Source organism: Drosophila miranda, chromosome XL, assembly GCF_003369915.1.
Source record: "Drosophila miranda strain MSH22 chromosome XL, D.miranda_PacBio2.1, whole genome shotgun sequence".
Taxonomy (NCBI): Eukaryota; Metazoa; Arthropoda; class Insecta; order Diptera; family Drosophilidae; genus Drosophila; species Drosophila miranda.
In genome coordinates, this window is record NC_046673.1 from 12,576,616 (window position 1) to 12,601,809 (window position 25,194).

Consider the following 25,194-nt stretch of genomic DNA (forward strand, 5'->3'; position numbering starts at 1 on the left):
GTGTGTCAACCGGGAAACCGTCGCGTCGCATTGCGTTGAGTAGATTTTGAGTTCGGTTCGGTTCGGTTCGGTGGGGCCTTCGTTGACTTGTTGTGCGTTGCGTCAAGCCTTTGTTGTACCCGGTAATCGGCGATTACAGAGGCTACTTGCACACAAGCATATAACGTATTAGCGTATTGTGTAGGTGTAACTGTAACCCCATCAACAATATACTATACATATGTATAAGATCGATCGCGAGGCATGCCCTTCTGTAGATCCGATCATCTGTAATAGTGGGAGTGACCAAACTTTTAGCACAATTATCCATTGATCTATGGAAAATCATCTTGTTTGGATATGGAAATATGCTTTATTGGCATCTCTTGGCGTTGAAGTCTTTTGTGGAACTCGAACTAGATAAACCCCGAGTTTCAGGTACTATACCCCAGTTGGAATATTGATAATTGAGTTGTTTTTTTTGTTGTATTTTGTTGTCGCCTCGGATTTTGTTATTCGATTTGCAAACGCAACGGCATTTAATTAAGGCGCGTACGTGACGATTGCCATTTCGAAATTGCAATGAGCGCATCTGCCAGCTCCAATACTCAGTAGCCAGTAACCAGCAAACAGAGCCCGTGGCTGTGGCAGTACGGGTGGCAGCAGTAGCACCAACAACACCAGCAAAAAGGGACTAAATATGTAGCCAGTAATTGTTGTACTACTATCAGTTGCAGTGGCAGTCAGCCAGTGAGTAATACGCCAGTAATTGGGGCTCCCACCCAGCCGACGGCCGCCTGCAGAATGGCAAACATCAACCCACCTACATACACACAAGTGTAGGTGTATGTATATATATGGAATGGTACGGTACTATCGTACATATGGGAAATACTTCACACACTCTCAACCGATATGACGGTGGCAACAACCGTAGGCATTGATAACCAGCACCACCACCCCGCAAAGTGTAAAACATTAACCGCACAGTGGCCACCAGTCGATGGGCAATTGCATCATCTGCATGCGAGTATGCTAACAAAGTGGTTATTTTTCGGTGAAAGTCTGTCTCTGTGATTGATAAAGCTTTTGCTGGCGATCGGATCTGCGACAATAGACTCCCGAAAGTCTCCCCGCCTTTTGTTCAATTTTCGTCACTATTGTTCTCTCACTCATGCTAATTGTGCCGCCATCCAGAAATCGGGTATTGTGATGGCCATCTGGTTTCAGGTTTTCAATAAATTTACATTGTCAATCGATTTGAATGCGGGCCATTATCGGAAGAAAGCTCTACAGAGGGAGAGATACAGAAAAAAGAGGGAGAGTTTTCTGCCAAGAGTGGGCCAATCAAAATGCTAAACCTACATGTTTATGTTATTCAGATTTTAAAGACTTGGGACTATAATTATAGCTAACGTTGGTGGGCGGGGACCCGTGGTGAGTGGCATGCTTATCCTGAAAATGGACATGCCCAGCCACAAGACTATAATTATAGTCACAATTTAATGATCTGTAATATTATGAGGGAATTTAAAACTATACACAATTCGAACTATTATTGATAATAAATAAGAAATTAAATCTGGAAATATCTAAAACTACATAATTCTAGACGAGATGTATCTGTGCTTTCCAGCAAAGCAGGATTTTGTTTTGAATTCGTATTTTTATTCGCTAAAATTTTCGGTGATCAGGATATATGTAAAAAGTTTCAATTAAATTAAAGTATATTAAATCCGTTGTTGTATTAGACGTTGTTAACTTGTGGATCATAAACAAGACTCTTACATCGGAGGAAATTGGGAAATGCCCAAAAAATAGTTGATCTATTTCGAATATCTTAAGCCATTGCTTTGACGGTTTTTATTGGCATTTCAGCAAAAGCTAAACCAATATCAAACCCAAAAAACTATTTCCGAAATTATCAAGCTTTCCTATCTCCGAAATGAACTGGTAGGGTGTAAAGTTCCCCTTAACAAATGGCACCACACACACTGTGCGCCTAGAAGCGCTCTACAAGAGCAGCAGCAGAAACAACAACAACAACAGCAAGTCATAAACAAAAAGTAAATAGAAAAAATACAGTACTATAACAAGAAAACCGATTACGACAGCGACGCGACGCGGTCGACGCCGACGACGGTGTCGGTGTCGGTGCTGGCGCTTAGTAGAGCTCCGCGGGGCAGAGCGTTTTAGTTGGTCGTCGTCGTCGTCGTGTGCTCGATAGAAGGTCCGAGTAGGGGTACGATCCGTGTCCGAATCCGATTTTGTGTATAATTATGCTTCTTGCTTTCTGTGCTATTGATTTGTGCCCGAACTAAACTAGACCGGAGGGCTCCACGCCCCTGCCCCCGGCCCTGCCCCTGCCCATGCGCCTGCATCACCCACGCAGAGCAGTCGAGGTCTTGAGAGGCTTATCAGCGATAAGAAGTCTGATTGGAAGGTGTTGCTTGTGTCAGACGTTGTCTTTACTTTTCTTTCGTTTCTTTTTCATTTGCCAGACATCCAAAAAAAAGTACTGATCCATAAATGCGAGAAGAAGAGAGAATCGCGCCAGAGTTTTTATTCGTTTTCGGTTTATATACTCATAATCGTGGTATTCTTCAATCATGGCCGGCGATGCAGAACCAAAGAGGGGATATCGCACCATCTTTCGGAGCATATCGCAGGTGTTCTATGCCAACGCCAAGAATACATCCAGTAACAACCTTAACTACAACAACCCCAACAATTCAAACAACACAAACAACAACGAGAGATTGCAGATGGACAACAACAACAGCCTCACAGCGACCTTAACCAATGTAACAAAATCGCCATCGATATCGCCATCGACATCGACATCCACAACATCCACCACACCATCGATAACACTAACAACGGAAAATATCGCAGGGAAGTGCATCGAGTGTCAGGACCAGAGCGCAGCCAGGCTGAGGGCCAGCTCCATGCTGGATCTCAGCTCCAACAGCCGCCAGTCCACAATGAGGGTAAGTCCCAATTAGTTATTTTGGCCTTCAAATATTTTTACTTGTCCGATCCATCAATCAAACCATCAGATCCATCAATCAAGTGGTTAGGGTCGATACTCAGTCAGTATATGTGTTGCCATCTTGCTTCCCCATGCCAGATGGTGCACACTGCACCAGGAAGAGTCTGTGAGTAGCCACTGCAATTTCCTTCTGGCTCTAAAAGTGATCCTATCTAAACCGGCAATATACCCTATTTCTAGATCATTTTCTAGGACAGGTTTTTGATTTTCTCGTATCCTCCTTTGTGGGTACGGGAGGCGGCTTGGCAAAATTTTGTAACAAATTTAATTCAGTGTGATATTACAGGAGCCTTCTCAGAAAATTTGGTTGATCTAGGTCTTATAGTCGCTGAGAACTATGCGTTAAACAAGACGGATGGACAAACAGACGGATCAATAATATATATGTATGTACTTTGTGGGGTCGGAAACGCTTCCTTCTGGGTATTACACACATCCACTTTGACCACAAATCTGATATACTCCTATAAGCTTTTTGAGTATCGAGTATAATGAGATGAATTGATGATGTTTTTATAGGAGAGATCTTCCCCTGTTGCTGCTTTGCCATATGCATGGTCGAGTGCCGCTTGCGTTCAGAAGTATTCTCATGCATTATATGATACATACATATGAAACATACTTATAAGGATACATGAATAGGTATTAAATTGGTCTGTATAGATTTATGTTTCAAACTTACGCATCAAATTTACGATCGTGTGCCAATTGCGAGTCTTTTGATGCGAATTTATAGAGCAATATAGTTGCTATTTTCAGCTTTGGGAAATAACTTCTTTAAACAGTGGCGTAATACTCCAGCAATTCTGTAGAACACCCAGAGCAGAGCCAAAGACCTATGGACGAGATTATTTGTAATAAAATAATTTTGATTTACTTGGGATTGCAAAAGCGGTGCCATTAGAGCCACTCTCCTTATGGTGTGCACTGTTACAACATCTGAAATGCATTGCACATGATTTTTGCTCGTGTTCTCTTTTGACATTGCGTGTTTTGCATTCTGCTTTGTGCCTATTTCCTACTCACAGTCTTCGGCTTCGTCTTCGTCTTCGCCTCTGTCTTGGGCTTCTCGTTCGACTTCTTTTTGATGAGACTAATCGCTGCCAAAGCTGCGCACGCGTTTAAGGAAGAGCAGAAGCAGAGACCAAAGAAAACAGAAACAAATTGCACTGCGAAATAGCTCTATGGAGAGCGGCGGAATGGCAGGGAGAGATAGAGAGCAGGAGAGTTTATCATTTGGTTCGTTGACTGACGGGGTAAAGCAATTTCGTCATCAGTCAATACTGGCAACGGCCTAGAGATGGGCATGAGGCGTGCTTATTTGGTGGTAAGATTCGATTATTTTTGCATTTATCACCACTAATAAAAAAAAGAGCAGAATAGGTACATAGATTCCTTAAAAGAAACGAATGAATCATTAGATAGGAGATTTTTGTGAAGACACTGCTGGCTATATGGGAGGAGAGGTGTGAGGAAGAACTCCCAAAAAAGCTGAAAAGAATGGGCTGAAAACAATAAATAAATATGTGCAACAAATCAGGGCCAGTTCTTTATAGAGTTTGTTGGAGTTCTTCCTGATCAAACACACAAATAAGCTATACTCAAGACGTGTCTATTCCGATATCAATAGTAAAGATTCTATAAGAAAGAATTTTCCACTATTCCTTTGCTGGAATATGCATTTTCGTGCATCGGGAAAAACCATCCCGTGACCATCTCTATCGCACACACACACAGACACATGTACATATGCAGATACATTGTGGATCGAGGTTATTTATCCATTTCATTTTCTCGCTCGTATTTGCCCCCACACTTCTTCTGGTGGCATCCACAAACAACAACGAAATTTCTCTTTTAATTTTATTTGTTTTGTTTTTCTGCTTTTGTTAATGCAGCGTCTGATTGACACTTGAGCTGACATTCTCATTTGAATTCGTTTTCGTATTCGTATTCGTATTCCGCTTCCAATTCAAATTCCAATTTCATCCAGTACACATCCCATGTGTCACATTTGTTTCTCACATTTGTCCAAATCTTTCGCTTTTTATCTCCCGTTCTTTACCATTTGATCTTATCTTAAATGAGTCTACGAGTGGCAGTCGAATGTTTCAGTGGCGGGTTTTGATTAGATTTCAGCTATGGGATGCACAATAGTTAGAAAATGGATTTGGATTGGATTTTGTTTTGAATGAAACACATTAGCAGCCACAAAAATCATTCTCTTCATTGATTTTCCGCATGGAAATATGTAAAGAAATTTGATTTTAAGAAAGGGACACGGGATGAGATGCTACTAATTGATAGTCGTAGAACCCATTAGTATTATTTCATTTGCATCGTTTAATCTCCAAAAATTGTTTAATTTATCATAAGTAGATGGAACCAGTTTCATTATGTACTAATTCCCCCGTATTAAATTTCATCCATCAATAGTGTTAAACATCGTATGAGTCACACACAACAATCGGGCCAATAAAAAGAAGGAAATTAATTTTGGTTCTTTTTTTCACAATCTCCCTTCCTCTGGCTTTATTTTAATTCGAGGCGTTGACAAAAGCCGTAAATGAAGCTGCTGGTCACCCATTCCCCGCTTTGATATCACTTCTTCACCCTCTATGACTTTCTGTCCCACTCGATCTATCTGTTTGCTGCTGTCGCGCTCAATAAAATTCATTAAAAATAAAAGAGGATTGCAGGCTGCTTATGACGATACATTTGATACTCTAACAAGTATATTTTTACTCGTATTATGAATATTATTCGTATGCCAGATAAGAGTTCTCTTAATTTAAGTTGTTTTTTAACCGATAGTTGCCATGGAAAAATAATATAGAACTATAGAAGAAAAATATATTTAAATATGTATGGATATTTTGGTTTTCATTTCTTTACAGCCAATAGTTGATAGATGACTGAAGTCAGGTTATTGCTTCTAAAAGCTCACTCGTTCGTTTTACTCTCGTTACTCTCGTTACATGCACATGGGTTTTTCATGTGGAAATTATATTTCTTATGTCCCTAATAGAGTGAAAGGGATAGACTAATAGGCAAAATGGCCGATCAGTAGGCGACCCAAAACGCAGACTCCGCATCGATAGAATTATGACGTGTTTGAGCCTAAATGCCGCCATGGGAATATTTTTTCCAATATTGATTCTTTTAAACTGATTTATGTAGGATTGGGAACCAGTCCCCAAGATTGGTTCTATTATTTGCAGAAACTACTGATATTTTCTCACGAAAACTTGTTTTTAAAACGATTTTTCTTATGGAACTAGATCCGATCCTGCCACGTACTAACATCTGAAATGTGCTGGGCCTTAGCCAGATTGTAATACCCTTTGGAAGCGTACAAAAAGGAGAAGAACGTGGCAGAACAGCAATAATAATGAGAGGAAGGGGATAGCTCACCAACACATACAAAACCATCATGCAGCGTCGCAGTCGCAGTCGCAGTGGAGTTTGCTGTCTCTGCTGATGACGACTGCGCTGCCAACTCATTACCGAGACAAAAACATAATGCTGCCCGCCGCCACAGACGCGAGTCTGGGCCTTGGGCCTGGGGCCCTGGACACGGGACAGGGATATGGACATGGGCCATGAGCCACCCTTTCGGCAGAGACCCGCAGAAAAACACAACCATAAACAGACAAAAAGAAGAAACAACGGAAATTGAAAGCGAAAAAAGTATGTTCTTAAGAAAACATCACCCCAAGCGTAGCGTTAGCTAAATACCCTATACCCTATAAATACCGAAAATATTACCATTTATGTGGTGTTAAGGAATGTTTGGTGGTGCAATTGCAATGAAGAATTTTGGTATAATTATGATTTGAGAATTTGCATAAACTTCTCAAAAAATATAAATAAAACCAAAGAGTAAAGAACATCTGCAGCTTTTGTGCAAAAATATTAAAAGTTTTCCTCTTTAATAAGTTTTGAAGGAGTTTTGTGCTTGAGATACAAATTATCTTAGACTTTTGGACACAAAAATAAAAATCCCTTGGAGTATGCAGAAAAGATTGTACAATAAATAATTTCTTATAGTATATTATCAAAATTACATATGTATGTACGTACTGTTGAACGTAAGATCCCCATTGTCTCTTCCAGGGTAATCGAAACGAACACCCCAAGAATATTGGCCACACGCTGAATGCATTTCCTTTCTTTCAGTGTGTGGCTGCCGTTAGCTCTGTACTGTACTGTGTATCTGGTGGATACATTCGATGCTGACAGCAGCGGCGGGCCAACAACAACAATTGTGTTCATTGTGCTTAATTAATTTAGTTCAAAGATCAAGCGACCATAATGCTGAGCACCGAATGCACTGCGATTCTTCTGGGAGCTCCGGGCTCTCCCTAGATATGCAACACACGCTCCCTTTTTTTTTCCTGATATTTTCTCGTACTCTGATCTATTCGCTTCTGTTCTGTTTATTTCCACTGCCCCGTTCAGAGTCTATATGGGACTCCACACATCTGTGTTTGTTTTGCCCAGCCTCAGGGCATTCCTCAAATATCGGACACTTGCTGGCACCAGGAAAATGCTATCATACGGAAATGTAGATCTGCATGCATTTATGGGGCGGGGGTTTGGTTCAGGTTCAAAGTACGGATACGGTTCTCATTTCCATACATCGTATTGCAAAACAAAGTTTACGATCGGCTTATGCAATTGTTAAAGTATATACTATATACATATATACATGATATACCATCGTGTAATACATATTTAACATTCATCATGATGGTAGTTCTCTCCGAAAACCCCAGCCCAGCCCCTTAGGGGTCTGGATTCGATATGCTTAATTAGGCAATGGGCGTTGGGTATAAAAAGCGTCTTTTGTCGCTGCCACGCCCCACCCCCAACTCTGACACACACACAGTCGCACAATTACTGATACAGATAAATACAGAGATACGGACACAGAGGCACACATGTTGCCCCATGTTCCATTACACACATGTGGCTCTGGGCCTTGCCTCCCCATATTTGATCTCTGGCCAGCACTGCCCTGCAAAACAGGGGTCCCTACGAAAAGTCGATATAAATATAAAGAAATGGGTGTATTGAACAGCACTTAAATCATTCAAAGAAAAAATTTTCTCATATAAAACAGAAACTTATATTTTGCATATTTATGCTAAAAGATTTCAATTAAATCTTGGGACTATATCTTCCGATGTATTTTATGGGTCTAAAAGTTATCCAAAAAGGAATTTTGTGGTTTCCAAAACATGAATAAATTCAGTGGATAAGGAAAAACCCTTCAGATTAGTCTCTCATATTAAGCTTAAAGTTTTCCCCATTACAAGGTTCACCAAAAACACTGATGTGTCCGTTCGCTTATGGGAAATTCTTGTGCAGCGAATCAACGAAGATTGTGCCCTAGACCAAATTTATCTCCCCTTCTATTCCATTTCGTGTTGGATAGTGTGGATCGCTCGCGTTCTGTGGGTGACCGGGGGTCGGCATCGTTGACGTTGACGTCGGCGTCGGCGTCGGGGACTGTGTGTGCGACAGCGACTGCGACGTCAGCGTCTCGACCGCCACCCAAGAAAAAATGCTCAACGGCATCTTGAGTTCAATTTCAGTTGAAATTCTGTTAAATTCGCGAACGCGTCGCGAGCCTGGAGCTCTCCCAACCGATCCGACTCGATCTCGAACCAAGCCGAACCGTATGGCTCTCTATCACCCACAATATTACCATAGACCGACCCCCCACAGTACTAGAACGTGTAATACTCTAGTATGTACCCTACCGCGGATGTGTGCTAAGTCGAGCTTATCAGCGGCCGGGATTTTTTGTTTTTTGTGTTTCGTATTTACATTCGGTGCAGCGATTTTTTGAGAATGAAACGAAAACCTCAACGTGATATTTGTGTGCGGAAATCGCAAATGTGACTGTAAATCGCTTGATTGATCAAGTATGTACAGACATACTATATCCCATAGATGGAGAGAGTGAAGGAGAGAGAGAGAGATAAGAATAGTGCGATAACTAGGACAGAGAGTGTGAAAGATTCATGAAGCCAAACCCTGTTTTATAATATACATACGAGTATACTCGCCTTTTCAATTACATTTGTAAACATTCATCATCATTCATTCATTTGTCACACACTCTACCACTCGTACCGATGATTCATTGGGCCATTGGCAAATCCATAGAATTTCCATGCCCCGCTGTGGCGCCACACACATAAGTCTGGACCTTTCTTGTTGTCTGGTTGTCTTGAGGCGGGGTCAAGCCTCTGTTGACCTGCTGCCTAAAAGTATGCTAGTCGTAGTGTCCCATGGATCTGATAATAGTGCGATCCGTAATCCAGAGATACAGATATGTACATCCAGCGGTGTGGATGAGTGGTGCTTGGCTGCTGCTTTGGGGGCTTTCCATGATGGAAAGTCATTGTCGTTGAGGCTTGAAAATTTCGATAGCGGAAACTCCCACGGGCGCCGAGCAATCTTGAAATACGCTCTGTGGTTTCTATTAATCTCCTCTATAATATATGGACCCATAATCTCAGTCAAAATAATAATCAAACAACATTAAATTGAATTTCTAGTAAAATAGCTAAAATTATGATCTATTTTCTATTATTATTGAAATTATACCAATAAGTAGGCGTCAGATATTATAAGATATAGTGGTCTGATCATTGATCTGCGAACTTAGGAAATACTATTTGTAGAGTTTTTTAGAGATATTTCTATGTCAAAGATGCTAGAGATTTAGGAAACAAGACCTCAAAAAACTTGGGAACCAGAAATAATTAAGATGAAAGAGGCGACACGGACCCTTGGACCCATTTTCTAACCACATCGTTGAGTTCCACTTTAAACTAGATGGAATTCATACTCCTCAGAAGGGGGGAGGGGAGTAAATACCTGAAAAACATATGCATGAAAGCAGACTTTTAGATATTAATTTTCTCGTATTAGATTCCAAGTAATTTTGCAAACCCAGCTGGCAGAAAAATCAAGAATTCATTAAATATTCCTACTACAATGCGCTAAACGATAAAGAAGCCCTTGGCCCTGTGATGTGGGAGATCCGACCGCAAATTATCTGCTCGACTCTGGGTCCTTAGTGGTGTCTACTTGTTCCACGGGGAACTCTGGAGGAAGTAATTAGAAATTAAATAAATTCTTGATATAGTTCATGTATTAATCTAGAATGCGACTGGTAAAACAACTTAGATTATAATTAATCGGCAGGCTCCGTCGTTGACTCGTAAATATCCGACATCGGATACCATAGGGAAAGCCTTTTCCAGCCCCCAATGTGAGATTATGCATAGGAAAAACTTTACCATACCACAAAAACAAAGGCTAAGGATTACATTTAAATAGTACATTACACAAGTAGGTACTGGAGGATATAGAACACGTGTTGTCCTAATTCCCTGTGCTCATAATCGCACCATGAGCCAGAGCAGAGCCAGTGCAACCCTGTTGAACACAGTTGATCCAAATGAAATACTTTCACGCAAACCCTTTATTCCCTATGTAGAATATTGAAAGATTATAAGATGAAATATGATGAATTTTCTATATGGGAATTATTTTGAATAAAAATTCCATTCGTTTTCCCTTTTCATCCGAGGAGCTGATCATGATTAATGGTAAAAATCCTAGATCAAAGAATGACTAATAGCCGGGGGGAGATCCCAAAGATAAGGAACGATGCCGCCCCTTCCCCAGCAAGAGATAAGCAGATTTGTTGGGGCATCGTTCTCTCGTGGGTTCCTTTTGGCCGGCTTTCGTTTTGTTCGTTTTTTGGTCGGACAGCTGTTCCAACAGGTTGCATTCCGCATTCCATTAGACATCGCTCGGCGCCGGCACCTGTGAGGCGTAGGTGAGCGAGGAGACGGCAGCGGGGTGTTACAAAATTCTCGGTGAGCGTTAACCAGTTTTCTCCCGGGGGTTCTTTTCGCTCTCTGCGGCTGTCGGCGGGGATCGTGGATACAAGGAAAGACGACACGCCCCTGACCGACAGCTACGGCGGCGGCGACATGCTTTGCTAGATCGTTGTTTTCGTGTGACTCATCATCCCCACAATCATCATCATCATGATCATTATTATTACAATCATCATCATGGTTGTTATGTCAGCGTTAATAGCCAGAGCCCCTTCAATCGTAAAGCCGAAGAGCTCAAAGGAAAACAAAAACAAAGCACACCCAAAAAGAAACAACAACAACGAAAGAACAAAACGAAGAAAACAGTGTTAGTGTTAACACTTCAGCGGTGCCAGTTTGGGAAGCTCTGAATATTCTTAAATGTTCTTTACCACCAATACTGGTGTACATTCCCAGAAAAAAATGATACAAATTATAAAATATATTTATATCTACAGACTTGTTCCCGGTTTCCCCATATAAGGGTTAAGTTAGGTAGGGCCAAAGTGAAGACAGCGACAGAAAAAATATTCAAATAACAATTACGCAGAGAACAGTTAGTCTTAGCCCTTCAGAAGGGCCAGCAGCTATGTTAGATCGAAAAACGCTTCACTTTAAATAAATCCTGACACAATATTTCGATTAGGCCTCACCATCTAAGGGTTAAGCACAAGGCGAGCCAGAGTTGAAGCAGAAGTGCAGCGACTTTGTGTGTGTGTGTGTGTGTGCGTGTGCGTTTGCGTTTGCCTATGAGATAATGAAAGTCAAAGCAAAGGAGTAGGAGAGATAGATAGAGAGGCCGCCTGCATTTAACTGTTTGAATTGCTTCCATATAAATTAAACCGCTTTTGTTTCACTGCCCTCTCATTCTCTCTCTCTCTTCCTCTCTCATCTATAATGAATTATGACGCAGCAGCAGCAGCAACAGAAAATCACAATAACAATGCGATAAGCGTGTGCGCGGTGTGTGTTAATGTGTTCGTTCGTGTGTGTGTGTGAGTGTTGTGAAAGAGAGTGAGTGCAACGAGAATAAGAGAAATGCCACAGCAAGTGAGTGAAATCGAACGGAACGCGGACATCAACGACAATCTCCGGCGGCCGCCAAGGAATGGTGAAGAAGGGGGATCGCATATCTATGAGAATCTCCCCTCACCCGCCACACCACAGCAGCCACTGGGCCTCCCGTTGCCCGAACTCCGCAAATACTTTCCCCGCGAAGCCATCTATGAGAATCTCTGCCGTGGCTGCGGCTATGGCGTCTTTGGCGCCCAAGGTCACTACTGCCATTTCTGTCAGTGTATTGTGAGCGGCGGTGTGCCACCATCCATTCTTCCCGCCCCACCATCGCCCAGCGAGGGGAATATCTACGAGAACATCTGCGATCTCTGTCGGGGGATCTACAGCGATGAGGGGGAGTGCCACTGCCAGGCGGAAATTTCCACCACGCCCACTGCCACTCCGGAGCCAAAGACAAAGCCACCCACACCGCCCACAACGGTGGTGAAGAGCAAATCGAGGACTCTGCTCAATTACTCGAAGTCGAGTGCTGCGACCTTGACCCGTCTCTTTGGCTCACTCAAGCAGCTGAATCGGTCCGGGTCGCTGCAGAGGAAGATCTTCCAAAGAGAGCCGAGAACGGGTCCGGGCTCCCTGGAGATCATCCACAATGTGGGAGAGGTGTTTCGCACTCAGGAGACCTTCGACATGCAGCGAATCTGCGAGCTGAAGAGCCAGCTGCAGAGCAGCCAGAGCGATCAGCATATCTACGGGCGGGTACGCGAGCCGGACAGAGAGGCGGCGGCGGCAGCGGCAGCGGCGGCGGCGACGCTTGCGCAGGAGAAGGAGCAGCGCAAGAAGCCGCGCGTGTCACGCATTCGCCTGCTCCAGGCGGAGGAGGAGGAGGCATCGCTGTTTCTCAACGAGAGCATCTGTGACTGGATGGCCACGTTGCGGCATCAGGTGCACAACTACGAGGACGGGGAGGGCATGTGCCAGCAGCCAAAGAGTGTGCCGCCCTCCTACGAGCGGGAGAGAGAGCGTGAGCGAGAGATGGAAGCGGAAAAGGTGACCCTGAGAAGGGTAGGTAAAAAGCAGAGCGGACTCACCAAAGCTGTGCTCGAGCAGCGGCTCGTGGATGACTTCAAGCGAAAGCTCAAGCTCAAGAGAGCGGAGTCCCCCCCGCCCACTGAACCACTCGTGCAGCAGCAGAGAGAGCAGGCAGCAGACAGCCTGGACCGGGAGGAGATTAAGGATCAGCGACGCTGCGGAATCAATGAGCATCTGAATGCTGATTTTGTCAATGAATTTTTGAGTGGCCTAGAGGGAGAACCAGTACAAGAGAGCCGCCGCAGTCAGCTAAGAGAGCCCCTCCCGTTGTCGACGGTGATGATCCCAGCATTAAACGGCCGGATCTCGCTCTGGCAGCTTATGCAGAGCGCAGCTTTGCATGCCAGCCTGCATGCATGTGTGCGTGGCTTCATATGCTTCTATGACAAATCATTGAGCCGCATGCTCAGAGAGCAGAAGCAAGAGAGTCAGATCATTAAAATTGAGCGCTGGCTGAGAGCGCAGCGGCGACGTGAGTCAGCTGCGCCGGCGTTGGCGGCTAAACGAACGGCTCCAAGGCGAACGCTTTCATTTCTTCCCGCGACGCTGGCGAGTGACGACGTTAGTGGTGCTGCGATGGTCGCTAGGCCTCCTCCTCCCCTCGCGACCGAAAACAGAAACAGACCCAGTGATCCGCAAGAGAGTGAAGCGAGAGCGAGTGTGAGTGTGAGTGTCGGTGAGAGCGTAAGCGAGCAGCGATCGGAAACCGTTCGTGATAACCAAAACAATAGCACAAACGCCGCGGACGTTGACAGCGACGTTGGCAGCGACAGCAACGGCAACGGCGACAGCGCTGTGATGGCAGCGCCCAAGCCATGCGGCGACACTGAGCAGCGGCTCAATAACAACAGTAGCAGCAGCGACAATGAGAGCAGCAGCGGGAGCAGCGGCAGCGGCAGCGGCAGAAAAGAGCACGGCATTGCCAGAAAGCACCAGCAGCACCAACAAATTACTCAGGTCAACACTCATTAAAGCAACAATAAAGCGAAATTGTTTCTTTTTTCCATCCTACCCCGCCCCACACCCCCTGTTTTCCACTAGTGATGTTGCGGTTCACTGCAGTTCGAAATTGACTCCGAAAGGCCTAACGGTGGGGAGACGCCAATGCTCTCGTTTTTCCCAATTGGAAAATTGGATACAAAAACAAAACGAAAATGAGAGAGATAAAACTGTGTTTGAAAAGCAAACAAATTTGTAATATAAACAATTTGCAATAATGAGATAACCATAAAAGAATTAATTAGTTAATTAAAACTTTATACATGTAGACATATGTATTTTTTTTCTCGGTGATTGTGCAGAGTGTTGCCAGATGACAAAAAATAAACAAAATAATGGAAGGACGAGAGTGTTGCCCATCATCGCGATAACGAAAGAGTAACAACAAAGCAATTTACAAATGAAAAAAACACGATTTCAATCACGATTTCAATGGTATAGAGAACATTTATATGGAAAAATGTATGGAAAAATTATGCATATCGGTATTTATAATTGATTAATTAATTAATCACTGATATAGAATGTGATTTAGCTATTAATATTCTCTAGTAATTCTTTGAAATACCATTGAAAAGTGCTTCATAAAAGCCATCCCACATACATACGAGTATAAATGTTCTTTATCGGTCGTTTCTTGAGTCAATTTCGAATGCCCAACGATAAGGCCCTGGAGATTTGTTTTGAGAATCAACGAATATTTGTATTTTTTATAGAATTGTGTAATCAAGGTGCGTCGTCCGGCTCCGAAAGTACCCGTAAGGAATCCAAACACAACTCTGAGTAATCCCCAAAAGGAGAGCAACAACAACAGCAGCCCGGTCGGGGACGGGGAGGGCAAACGTCTCTCCGAAGGAAGTTACGGGGAAGAAGAGTCCATTTATCAACCCATTTGGCAGTTCAAGACCCTGGAGCCGCCTGTTGAAGATCCTGAAAACGAAGAAGAGACTGCTGTTGGGGCGCCAGCGGCGGCCGTAGCTCCAGAACTTGCAGAAGTAGATGACGAAGAAGACGACGATGATGACGATGACGATGATGACGACGATGGCGAAGAAGAGGAGGAGGAAGAGCTGGAGGTAGAGGATGACTTCGATGATGACGCAGACGCTGATGCCGATGTGATGGCTATCCAGGCAGCAGCGGTCTTTGCAGCCGGAGTCCGATACAAGCTCTCAACATCGACGCTGACTAAGCGCTCAAAAATGATGCTGCCAACGCCACTGCCGTCGCCGACAGCATCGATGGACCAGGGCGCCTGGGAGACGGATGGGGAGTTTATGTTCTCGCGGGACACCAAAGAGGCTGTTGCTGGTGGAGCTGCGGTCCCCGAGGAGGAGAACACCCAGGAGGACGAGGAGGTGGACCCCGAATACCAGCTGGAAATGGAAGATACCCTGGAGACGCTGAGTCTCGGGAGTACAGTCACGAATAGCACGGCCACCATGGGGTCCATGAGCAGCACGGGCAGCGCCACGCCATCACAAAAGGTTTCACTGGTGCATCCAGTGCTGCGAAACATTTGCATATTCCATAGCATACGGGAACCAAAGAAATATAGCGCCATCTTCTATGACTATCAGCGCTCCCAAGTCCATCAGCGATTCATGACACGCATCCGACGACCAGCGCCACCGCCACCGGCACTGGCACCGCCAATGTCAGCAGCAAGAGCAGTACCAAAAATGCAGCAGCCAGCACCACAGATGATGCCACTGCCACTGCCAGTGCCGCTGCCAACCATCAATGATGACAGCGGCTGCAGCTGTGACGCGACAGAGGACGGAGAGGTGGTTCATTCTCAATCGAAATTCGTTGCCATTCCGACACCCCTCAAAGAGGACTGGGCCCTGGCCTGCCTGGCCGCAGCGGCCGTCACCAAGCGAGGCGCTGGACCCCGTTCCGCTCGCAAGCTACGGGTCCGGTCCAATGTCCGGCTCCTGCTTACGGATTCGGTGCTGGCCTGGCGGGCGAGCCTTCAAGATATCAACTGTTGCGAGGACGAGGAAGATATGGTGAGTATATGTAGTAGGGAAAAGGAAAGGGAACTCGAACGGGAACGGGCACGGTCCATGTCCATGGGAACCACTCTCTGAGTTTACTATGAAAATTCGTTGTACTTCTTTGTGTGCTGTGGCTGTGGGGGTTTCCCATTGTTTCCACACTTGTCACTTGTCACATCAATTAAACGTGGGGCAAATGTATCTCTGCATCTGTATATCTGTGGCGCATAGATAGATGGCGGAGCGACGCGACGCAACGGTGCATTTCGATTGTTTTGCCTACCGATCTATGGGAGGCCCAGGCCCCTTGAAGCAGGCACCCAACGATGTTCCCGTTCGCGGGGAGTAGCTCTCGGGTATACCCTTATTCCTGGGGAGCAGTGTTGGAAAATAAGTACAAAGAAATTATTGCGAAAACTGTACTTGTCTTGCTGTACGCTTGAAAAGTGCTTACAATCTCTGGGGAACAGGGACGGATAAGTGCGGAAAAATTCCTCCGAAACTGTACTTTCTCATTATTTTCAAGTAAATCAACACTGGAAACCACTTGAGACGCATAAACCAACACTTTTCACAATAGAAACTCAAGCATCAAGGAGTTCGTAGAAGATTCGCTAAATCAAATTATTTATAGAACTTTTTTCAGCTTTTGGGATTTTTATTTAGTTTTAATTAAAATTAAATTAGTGTCCATCTTTTGGGGTATTTTTTAATTAGCGAATTTTTGGTAAATATTAAATGACAGAATTAGGGGAGTTTTTTTCAAAGTTATCAGATTTGAGGGACAATATATGTACATATATCCCCCATATGTTATAAGAGACAAGAGAGTGACGAACATGCTTTTTGGCTGTCCTCATTTAGGCAATATATCAATCTTTTTACGTCTTTTCTTCCAGAGTCTATGGAATATAGAGTCAAAGATACATTATACATATATATAATATTATATTATTTGGGGATATCTTATCTTTGACTTCATTTTGAGTACCTCAAATACAGCATATACTCTACACTAGTCCTCTGTTTTAAGAGTTTTAAGCCCATTTAACTATCCAAAAATATTCCAACTTGATCTCCCATCCATCAAAGAGAAATTTCGACCGTATTGAATCGAATGTGTCCTTTCGCTTGTGGGTAATTTGCACCGACAACGACGAAGGTGTCAGAGCATTCTGTAGTCGGCTCCACGGCCAGCCCCATTTAATTTTTCGTGTCACACCCTTTCCATTCGGCTTTTGATTGCACTTTGTTTATAACAACGCGTTTCGCATGTGTAAGAGTGTAAGAGTGTGTGTTTGCCCGCTTTCTGCATAATATATTTTTATTTATTCGCCTCTCACGTTTGTTGTTTTCATTTTGCTGTTTGCTGCTGCATTTGCAGTCGCGTCGCCGTTGCATGCGAATTTCCATGGAAAGTCACGGAGGGGGAGTGTCGAGTCGCTCCCCCCAGATCTCTGCGGGCTCTTCCCAACCCCAAAAAAAAGGTTGATTCACATTTCAGATTTTGTGCTGCCCCAAACGACAATTATTTATTTATTTGGTTTTATTTATCTTGTTTTTTTTTTCCAAACACATGTATATTCGGACATAAGTGAGTGCATGTGTGTGTGTGTGTGTAGGCTTGTATCTATAGTCAAATTTTTTGATTTTTGTTATAAACTTTTGGCAGAACCGGTTCTACACTTTTGAGCCATTTGTGTTGGCCTTAAATACTCTTTCAAAACGAGCGCTTAAGTGGAGTGTTTCATACACAATGAGAATATTTAGAGAGTCCCTATACCGCTAAGGGTGGTACAAAAAATGTCTCCTAAGCGAAAGGACACATTCAACTGGAACGCCACGAAGATCATTCGAACGCGAGCGTTTCTGTAAGGGTATCTAAAGCCTCGGGGATCTTTGGTTTTCGTTTTTCGACAATTTCCTGTCCAGCTTCAGAGTCGAGCTCTCCGTTCGTCGCTTTTATCAGCATTTAATTGGTTGGGGGTTAATCATTAGTCAAATATTTTGCTGTAACTTGGGGGCCCCTCATCGTTTTGTTGGTTTTCGAGCCCCCGACGACGAACCTCTGAAATAATTTTACTGCTTTGATTGTAAAAATGCATAACGGGGCTTGAGTGTTCCATAAATAAGTACTTTTATTGCATTTTATGCAGAAATGAAGATTATATTCGGATACAGATATGACGAGGCGATTGTATATACATATTTCCCCCCCGAAGAGATTTCTTCTTCATTTCTTATCATATCTTTTTTGTTGGGATAATTATCATCTAATCGTTGGATCGTTGAATCATTGGGTCATTTATCTTTTTATCTCTTGGTTATAAATTGATTTTTTTGAGGGTTCTTGGAATGCGTTTAGACTTGAACTTTCGTGAACTTAGTGGAACCTAATGCTTAATCAAATATTGAATGTAAGTCGGTTATAATTTGGGACTATGATCGACTTGTGAACTGTTTACATATCTGTGATGAATCTTTAATGATGATTTAAACGGTTCAGAGGTGTTTATGAATCGGTAATCGGTTTTTGAATTGGTTATGAACGAATTTGTTTAGATTTTCATCCAAAAGGAGGGTTAGACAGGGTTTCTGGGGACTCCTCTATATCTTCCGCGAATTTTTAACTTTTTCCAGTTTTTAATCCCGGGGTTTTTATAGACTTTTATCTTGGGAACGGAATGTACTCATGATCTGAGTAGGATGGTCTTTCGGGGACTCTCCAGCCAGATACCAAGGTACTCTTACGTTCCGTTACCCCCCTCGTTGGGTAGTGCAGAGCTTTCCAGTTCTCCGTTGGCACCTCTGGGTTCTGGCGTTGTAGTAGCTTCCGGTCCCCCTCGCTCTTTGTATGGACGGGATTAGCTCCACCTTCAGCTTGGCGCTTCCCTCGTCGCTTCCAAATGGCAGACCCTACGCGTCCGCCACCTGAATGTGGGGTCATCGTTGCACTTCTGGATTTTGACACCGTTTAGCCAGACGATGCCGCTCTATCCGACCCTCCTCTATCCGCTAGCTTGGCCTTCTCCTCCTGGGAGATGTCCGAATTGCCTTAGAGCCGGCTCTGATCTTAAAGTCCTTCATCCCCTCTCTGGAACGCTTCGGCCCTTACCACGTCAGAGGGGGGACAGAGAGGATTGCTCCTTCCACCGATGTTTGGCCCGGGTTTGATCCTCCTCCGTGCAGGGGGCGGCTAGAGGATTTTCGCCATCCAAAAAAAACAAAGACAAAAACTGAAAACGGAAAAGGTCAACTGCGCCTTTGTTTGGTTTTTGGTTTTTATTTGTTTATTTTTTGTGTGTTTCGGTTCGCTTCGGTTGCGGGCTCTCAGTTTGGGTTTTGCTCAGTGAATCACACGCATGTCGGGCGAATGGCGATATACAGACACAGATACAGATACTTTGGCTGGCGGTATCTGCGGGCGGGGGCGGTGGCGGTGGCGTGGAGCACAACTCGTGCAAATTGCGGGGCAGCTCGCCGTAAAGCAAAGCAAACATGTGTCTGAATGTGGCCTGCCGCACTTCGAGGTCGAATCAATTAAGTATTTTTTTGTTGGCCTTCTTTTTTTTCCTGCTCGATATTATTGTTTATACACTGGCAGTGCCCTCTCCACGAACACAAGAGCCATCATTGCCCCGAGATTTATTCTTCCGACAAAATCGAGTGCGAACAATCGATCCTCTCCGATTAATTAGCCTTTTCGCCTTTTCTCATAGATAAATTTCTATTAAAAAATCTGGTCAGCACCTTGGTGGCGCCTCCCCCGAAAACTTTTGCTTTGTTTTGTTTATGTTTGCAGAAATGGAATAACTAAGAAAAACATAAACGCTACGGGCACCAATAAAGCAGAAAATACCACAGAGAGAGGGTGAAAAAAAAACAAGCAAAACAAAAAACAAATTAGCCAAAAACAAATTGAGTCTAATCTTTGAAAGCGGCGTGCCTCAGCTCTAATTTGTTGAAATTATCAAGCGATAATTAGGTGGCGGTGGGGGGGGGGGGGGGGGGGGCCCCTGTGAAAAGTGAACGGTGTGCGGTGGCGGGGGATGGGTGTACAGTTGTTGGGCATTGGATATAGTAAGCATGAACCCGTGTAATGGTTCTGGCAGAGCAAGGCCTTGCTCCCGAATTCTGCAAAAGAGAATACCCTATACTCTACCCGAGTTTACCTGAAAATGGGCTGTCCGAAAGGACTGAAAGGCCGAAAGAAAATTTGTTAAAGCACTCCGTAGGTCCCACGTTAAAGCGTGTTTGGGTTCTTTTTTGCAGAGAAATAAATAAGGAAAATTTATAAAACTTAAGGATTTTCATAAGGTATTCCATATACTTTTTTTTTTAAGAGATACAGAAATATTATGGATAAAATGTTTCCCTTAACTCGTAGATATCTAGAATCAACCTTTTAAATTCCCAATTTATTCAATTCATTCAGATCAATGGTAATATTAGAGATTTTTTTTTTTACAATTTTAAATTAATTGAATTTATTTTTTTAAATTAAAAAAAAATTCTTTTTTGCCCTGCACGCTATTGACAGTACTTATTGAAATTTTGTATTTATGGATTAAATTTAATTGGAAAATAAATAAATTCTAAAAGACTCCAAAGGTTTCTTTGTTTATAGTTTCTTCAGTGTAAGTGTTTGGTCAGTTTTTGTGTCAGTCCCAACGTATAAGATTTACTGGCCTTAGGCACTTATCGTCAAAAAGGGGGCATGTTTTCCTAAACGTATCCAAGATATGATATCTACCTTGTAGCTATTGTAAGTACATCCTGTGCTAGATACTTTTTAGAAAACTGTGGACAGCAATTGATATGGTCATAGGTTGCTATAAATTAAGTGCATACGATTTTGAATATAGTCTTTTGGATATCTATCTCGTACATTGAGAGGATAACTCTCCGTAGACTCATTCTAGACGTGTTCTCGTGTCGGAAAGTGTATGAATACTTCGTTATATATGTATGTAGTTCTATATAATATTTTTATCATAGTTCTATAGATCCAATAATCATTCAAAGAGCCCTTATATCATCGATAACAATTGAGGGCCAACTGTTTTCGCCTCCAGACGGCGTTCGGCTTTCTGTGTAATTCGAATTTTTAAACAAATATTTTCCAGTGAATCGAATCGCCTAAAATGTGCACAGCTTTCTTTACAATTCCAGCGAAAAGCTAATCTCTTAGAAGAAAATTTGTTGAATTTATGGCACCAACAGAATTCAGGAGAAGCCCAGGTGCAACTTATCGCCCTGTGGCATATAGAATAACTCTCCTCTGGGGAGGGCACCAGTTGGTGCCGGCGCGATACACAGTCCGGGGCGAATTATGAGGCCTTAATGCAGCATATCTCGAAAGCAGAACTCCATTCGTATCGCTGCCTTTAAAACCGTTGCACGTTGCATGTTGAACGTTGAAAACTGCCGTTGCCGTTGCCGTTGCTGTTTTCATTTCTTTTACAAATCGAAATCGAATTTTCTTATCAATATCGGTGCGGTGTGGTGTATTCCGCGTTCCGTTCGGGAAACAAGAGATAGCGTCCGTTCAGACAAAAAAACAGAAAGAGCGTATCGGCGATAAGAAATGACGGGCAAAGGCAAAGGCAAAGGCAGATCGAAGAGAAGGCAAACAACGGTGAGCGATGGGCTGTAAGAACAAGACGCTTTCATAAAGAAAAGAAAAATACGTTTCCGAAAGAGTGAAAATATTAGGGGGATTCCCACTGAGGAGATACCCTTCATTAAGTGGGAGGGAGCGTGGTCCTTGAGGGAAGTGCTCAAAGAACACAGTCTCTTGTCAGTTTATATCACTTATAAGTCTTCCCCCGATAAGTGTCGTTTCCTTATTGGATTTCCGAATTAGGGAAGCCTTTTTAGGAAGCTAAGGGGAAACTCCATTTAATTTGATCTTTCCATCCATGGTCGATTATACTCTTCCACCTCTCTACTTTTAGAGGGTATGAAAAAGACAAGAAAAAGACAAGAACAAGACGACGACAACGCCATCGATTTCGGCACGAAATGTTGCAATTAATTGTGCAGACGTTAGCCCGAATCGTGCATCCGACCCACAATCTTCACCCACTTCCTCCCCCTACCCCGCTTGAGCAGCGTTGAACTTCACATATTAATGCATTGCGTGCTATCTCTCTATCATTGCAGATTGTGCCAGTGACTGATATATTGCGGGCACAGCAGATCCAGGAAGACAGCGAGGTGCAGCAGACCCAGCAGACGGTGATATTGCAGCGCTTCAAGAGCGCCTCCATTGGGGATCTGGTGGATCTGCCCGGCGAGGATGACAAGAAGTCCATCAAAAATCGCATGCGCATGAAATGTACGTCCCAGCGGTAACGAAACGGGTCACGAAATTGTACTACAAATGGGTATTGTAAACGGAAAGTGCAGAAGCTATAGGCCAACAAAAGCAAGATCAAAAAAACCCTAGCAGTCATGCACACGCATTGTATGTTGTTTTTCCTGCTAAAGTCGGAGCACCAAATGTGCGGCGTCTTGCAGGATCATTTTTTAAAGGAATTTTGAATCTTCTCTACAGTAATTATGCACTACATACATTGACCACAGAATGTATGTATATGCTTTGGGGCTTTAAAGGTTTATAAAATAGGTAAAATCGTAGAACAAAACTTGTATAAATCGGTGGTAGGACGATCTGTTGTCTGTTAATGTCCGTGAATCGGTTGTAACTATATTTTCCTTGGAAAAAGTTCCAGATCTAAGCTTAGTTTTAAAATCCTGTTCAATTAAGAACAAATTGTTTGAGCTTTTAGACATTGCACAGAATTGGTTTATTATTGAACAAATCTATTTTAATCTATTTTAATGAATATCCCTCCATTGAGTCTTCTGCTTTATGCTGATCTCATTTTTAAAAGTCCTCAAAGTGCTTGAAAATCGGTTATGGCTGTTTCTTTTTTGTTTTTTTTTTGGTCTGGGTTTTTCCAGCGAACCGGTTAACAGTGGGGCGCCCCACTGTCTGTTGCTTTTGCATCATTGCTCTCAGAGAGCTCCCAGCTTGTGCGCAAAGTTGGCCTTAAAAGGCCGCCGCACAGAGTACAACATCTACGAGTATGGATCGACATGAATGGGAATGGGAATGCGAGATCTCGAAGAGACTCTCTCGAAGGGGCTCTCTTTGTTGGATTTTTAGTTAATGAAAGCTGGGGTTTCACTTTTGAGCGATGAGGGGGGATTTTCTGTGCGCTGTTTGTTGGATAATGCAAATGAGTCGCATCGCATCGCATCGGTGGGTGGTTTTGATCGAAATGAATCACAATCTGTCTGTGAGAGCGAGAGAGGAATGCGCCAGTGGATGGCTGGAATGATTGTGAGATATGCGAGGGGCGTAGGTGATAAATATTTGTACGGATTGGGCAGTGGAAGGCAGTGAGGGTCCAGGCATCGCACAGAGAGAATGTCATCGAATTATTTATCCGTTTGCAGGCCTCTCGTCGATAGGCGACTGTCCGAATGTATGTGTTCCCAACAGCCGAAACTGTACTTGCAAATGATTCTATGATGGTTTTTGTTCTCTTCTCTTTTCATGCTGCTGGATCTCCAGTTGCCGTCAACAGCAATGTGTTTCGCATGTAAGTAGAGTGGCTGTTGTTATCTAAATCCTCTTAAAGCATATTTGTTCTTTCAGCAATCGGTCGCCAAAGAGCGAGAAAAAGTCGCGCACACGACGCGGCCAGGTCAACAGCCTGTATCTGGACGAACAGTCGAAGTATCCGCTCTTTGGGGCACCTCTCAACGCCCTGGAGCTGAACATGACCGATCATCCGAATGTGCCGCGCTTTGTCGTCGACGTTTGTGCCTATATCGAGCGTCCGGACTGCGTCGAACAGGACGGCCTCTATCGGGCGTCCGGCAACAAGGTGCTGGTCGATGAGCTGAAGAAGAAACTGACGCACCTGTACGATCCACGCTTCCTGCACACCGACGACATCCATACGCTGACCAGCCTGCACAAGCAGTTCTTTCGCGAGCTCTCGGCTCCTCTCATCACCCAGGCGGCCTACGAGCGTCTGGGTCGCAGTCTGAGCGACGAGACGGCCATCGAGCGGATGCGTTTGGCCTTCGATGAGATGCCCGAACCGAATCGATCCACACTCAGATTCCTCATCAAGCATTTGACCAGGTTCGAGCGATACATAGATACTCCTGCACCTCTATTCCGATAATAACTGCCTGATCTGTTTGCTATTTTTCAGAGTGGCTGCTGCCAGCGCTTCGAATCGCATGCCCTCCACCAATTTGGCCATCGTTTGGGGCCCCTGCCTGCTCAGTGCCAATCAGATCCAGCTGGACATCGGGCGCATGAACATGCTGGCCAAGGTGCTGATCGAGAACTACGACCGGATCTTCCAGCCGGACAACGAGCGTCTCGTCTGCTAGGACTGCCCTCCCTCCCCCCCATCACAAAATGTTGAAGTGCCTCAAGCATCACACACAAACACAACCATCACACACACACATTTATTGGCAGAGATTTTCTGTGAGATTTTCTCTGACTTTTCAACAGATTTGGCATATATTTTTGTTAATTTTAAACCCTTTTTTTTATGTGTCTGTCTAAGCTTTTGTTTCCAGCTTTAATTCTATGTTTTATTATTATTACTATTATTATTTTTTTTTTGCTAACTTTAATACTTTTGTAATACGCTATTTATTTGATTCGTTGGAAATGCAGCAGCGGCAAACACGAGCAGAAACCCATCAAGAAAATACTTACCAAAAAGACAGTAGACTAAGTTAAAGCTAAACCATAATAAATACATATACTATTAACGACGCGAAGCTCTGGCCGTGGCTATGGCCAATCCCAAAATACAAAAACATCCACGCGTTTTCTTTTTTGTTTGTTGACAATATCATGAAGGAGATGTGATATTCGGGAGCCCCCATTTAGATATATGCATGTATACTTATAGGACATACCATACACCCATACATAGGAACAGATACGACAACTATATCTTGCAGATAGCCTATCCATAACATTCTTTTTTGTATAGCGCAGTGGATGAAAGCCAAAAATTGTATGTTTTGCTATCTCAATAAATATGAAAAGATGTATATGTATTTAAAATAAAATGAGAGACGAAAATTGTGACTTGGATCACAA

The 25,194-nt window shown here is 43.6% G+C and overlaps 1 protein-coding gene across 5 annotated transcripts; it reads left to right on the forward strand.

The window, feature by feature from the left end:
- On the forward strand, window positions 1-25,145 carry LOC108161591. 5 transcript variants are annotated; one of them, XM_017295888.2, is made up of 7 exons: window positions 1-417; window positions 2,481-2,969; window positions 14,760-16,055; window positions 22,209-22,383; window positions 23,629-23,656; window positions 23,713-24,207; window positions 24,281-25,145. In XM_017295888.2, exons 2-7 carry the CDS (start codon window positions 2,589-2,591, stop codon window positions 24,462-24,464), a joined length of 2,559 nt encoding a protein of 852 aa, XP_017151377.1. In that variant the 5' UTR covers window positions 1-417; window positions 2,481-2,588; the 3' UTR covers window positions 24,465-25,145. The 5 variants fall into 5 exon arrangements, with proteins under 5 accessions (XP_017151377.1, XP_017151403.1, XP_017151386.1 ...); XM_017295914.2 differs by having other exon boundaries at window positions 1-180; XM_017295897.2 differs by lacking the exon at window positions 1-417 and adding an exon at window positions 2,164-2,221.
- Window positions 25,146-25,194: the final 49 nt, after the last annotated feature.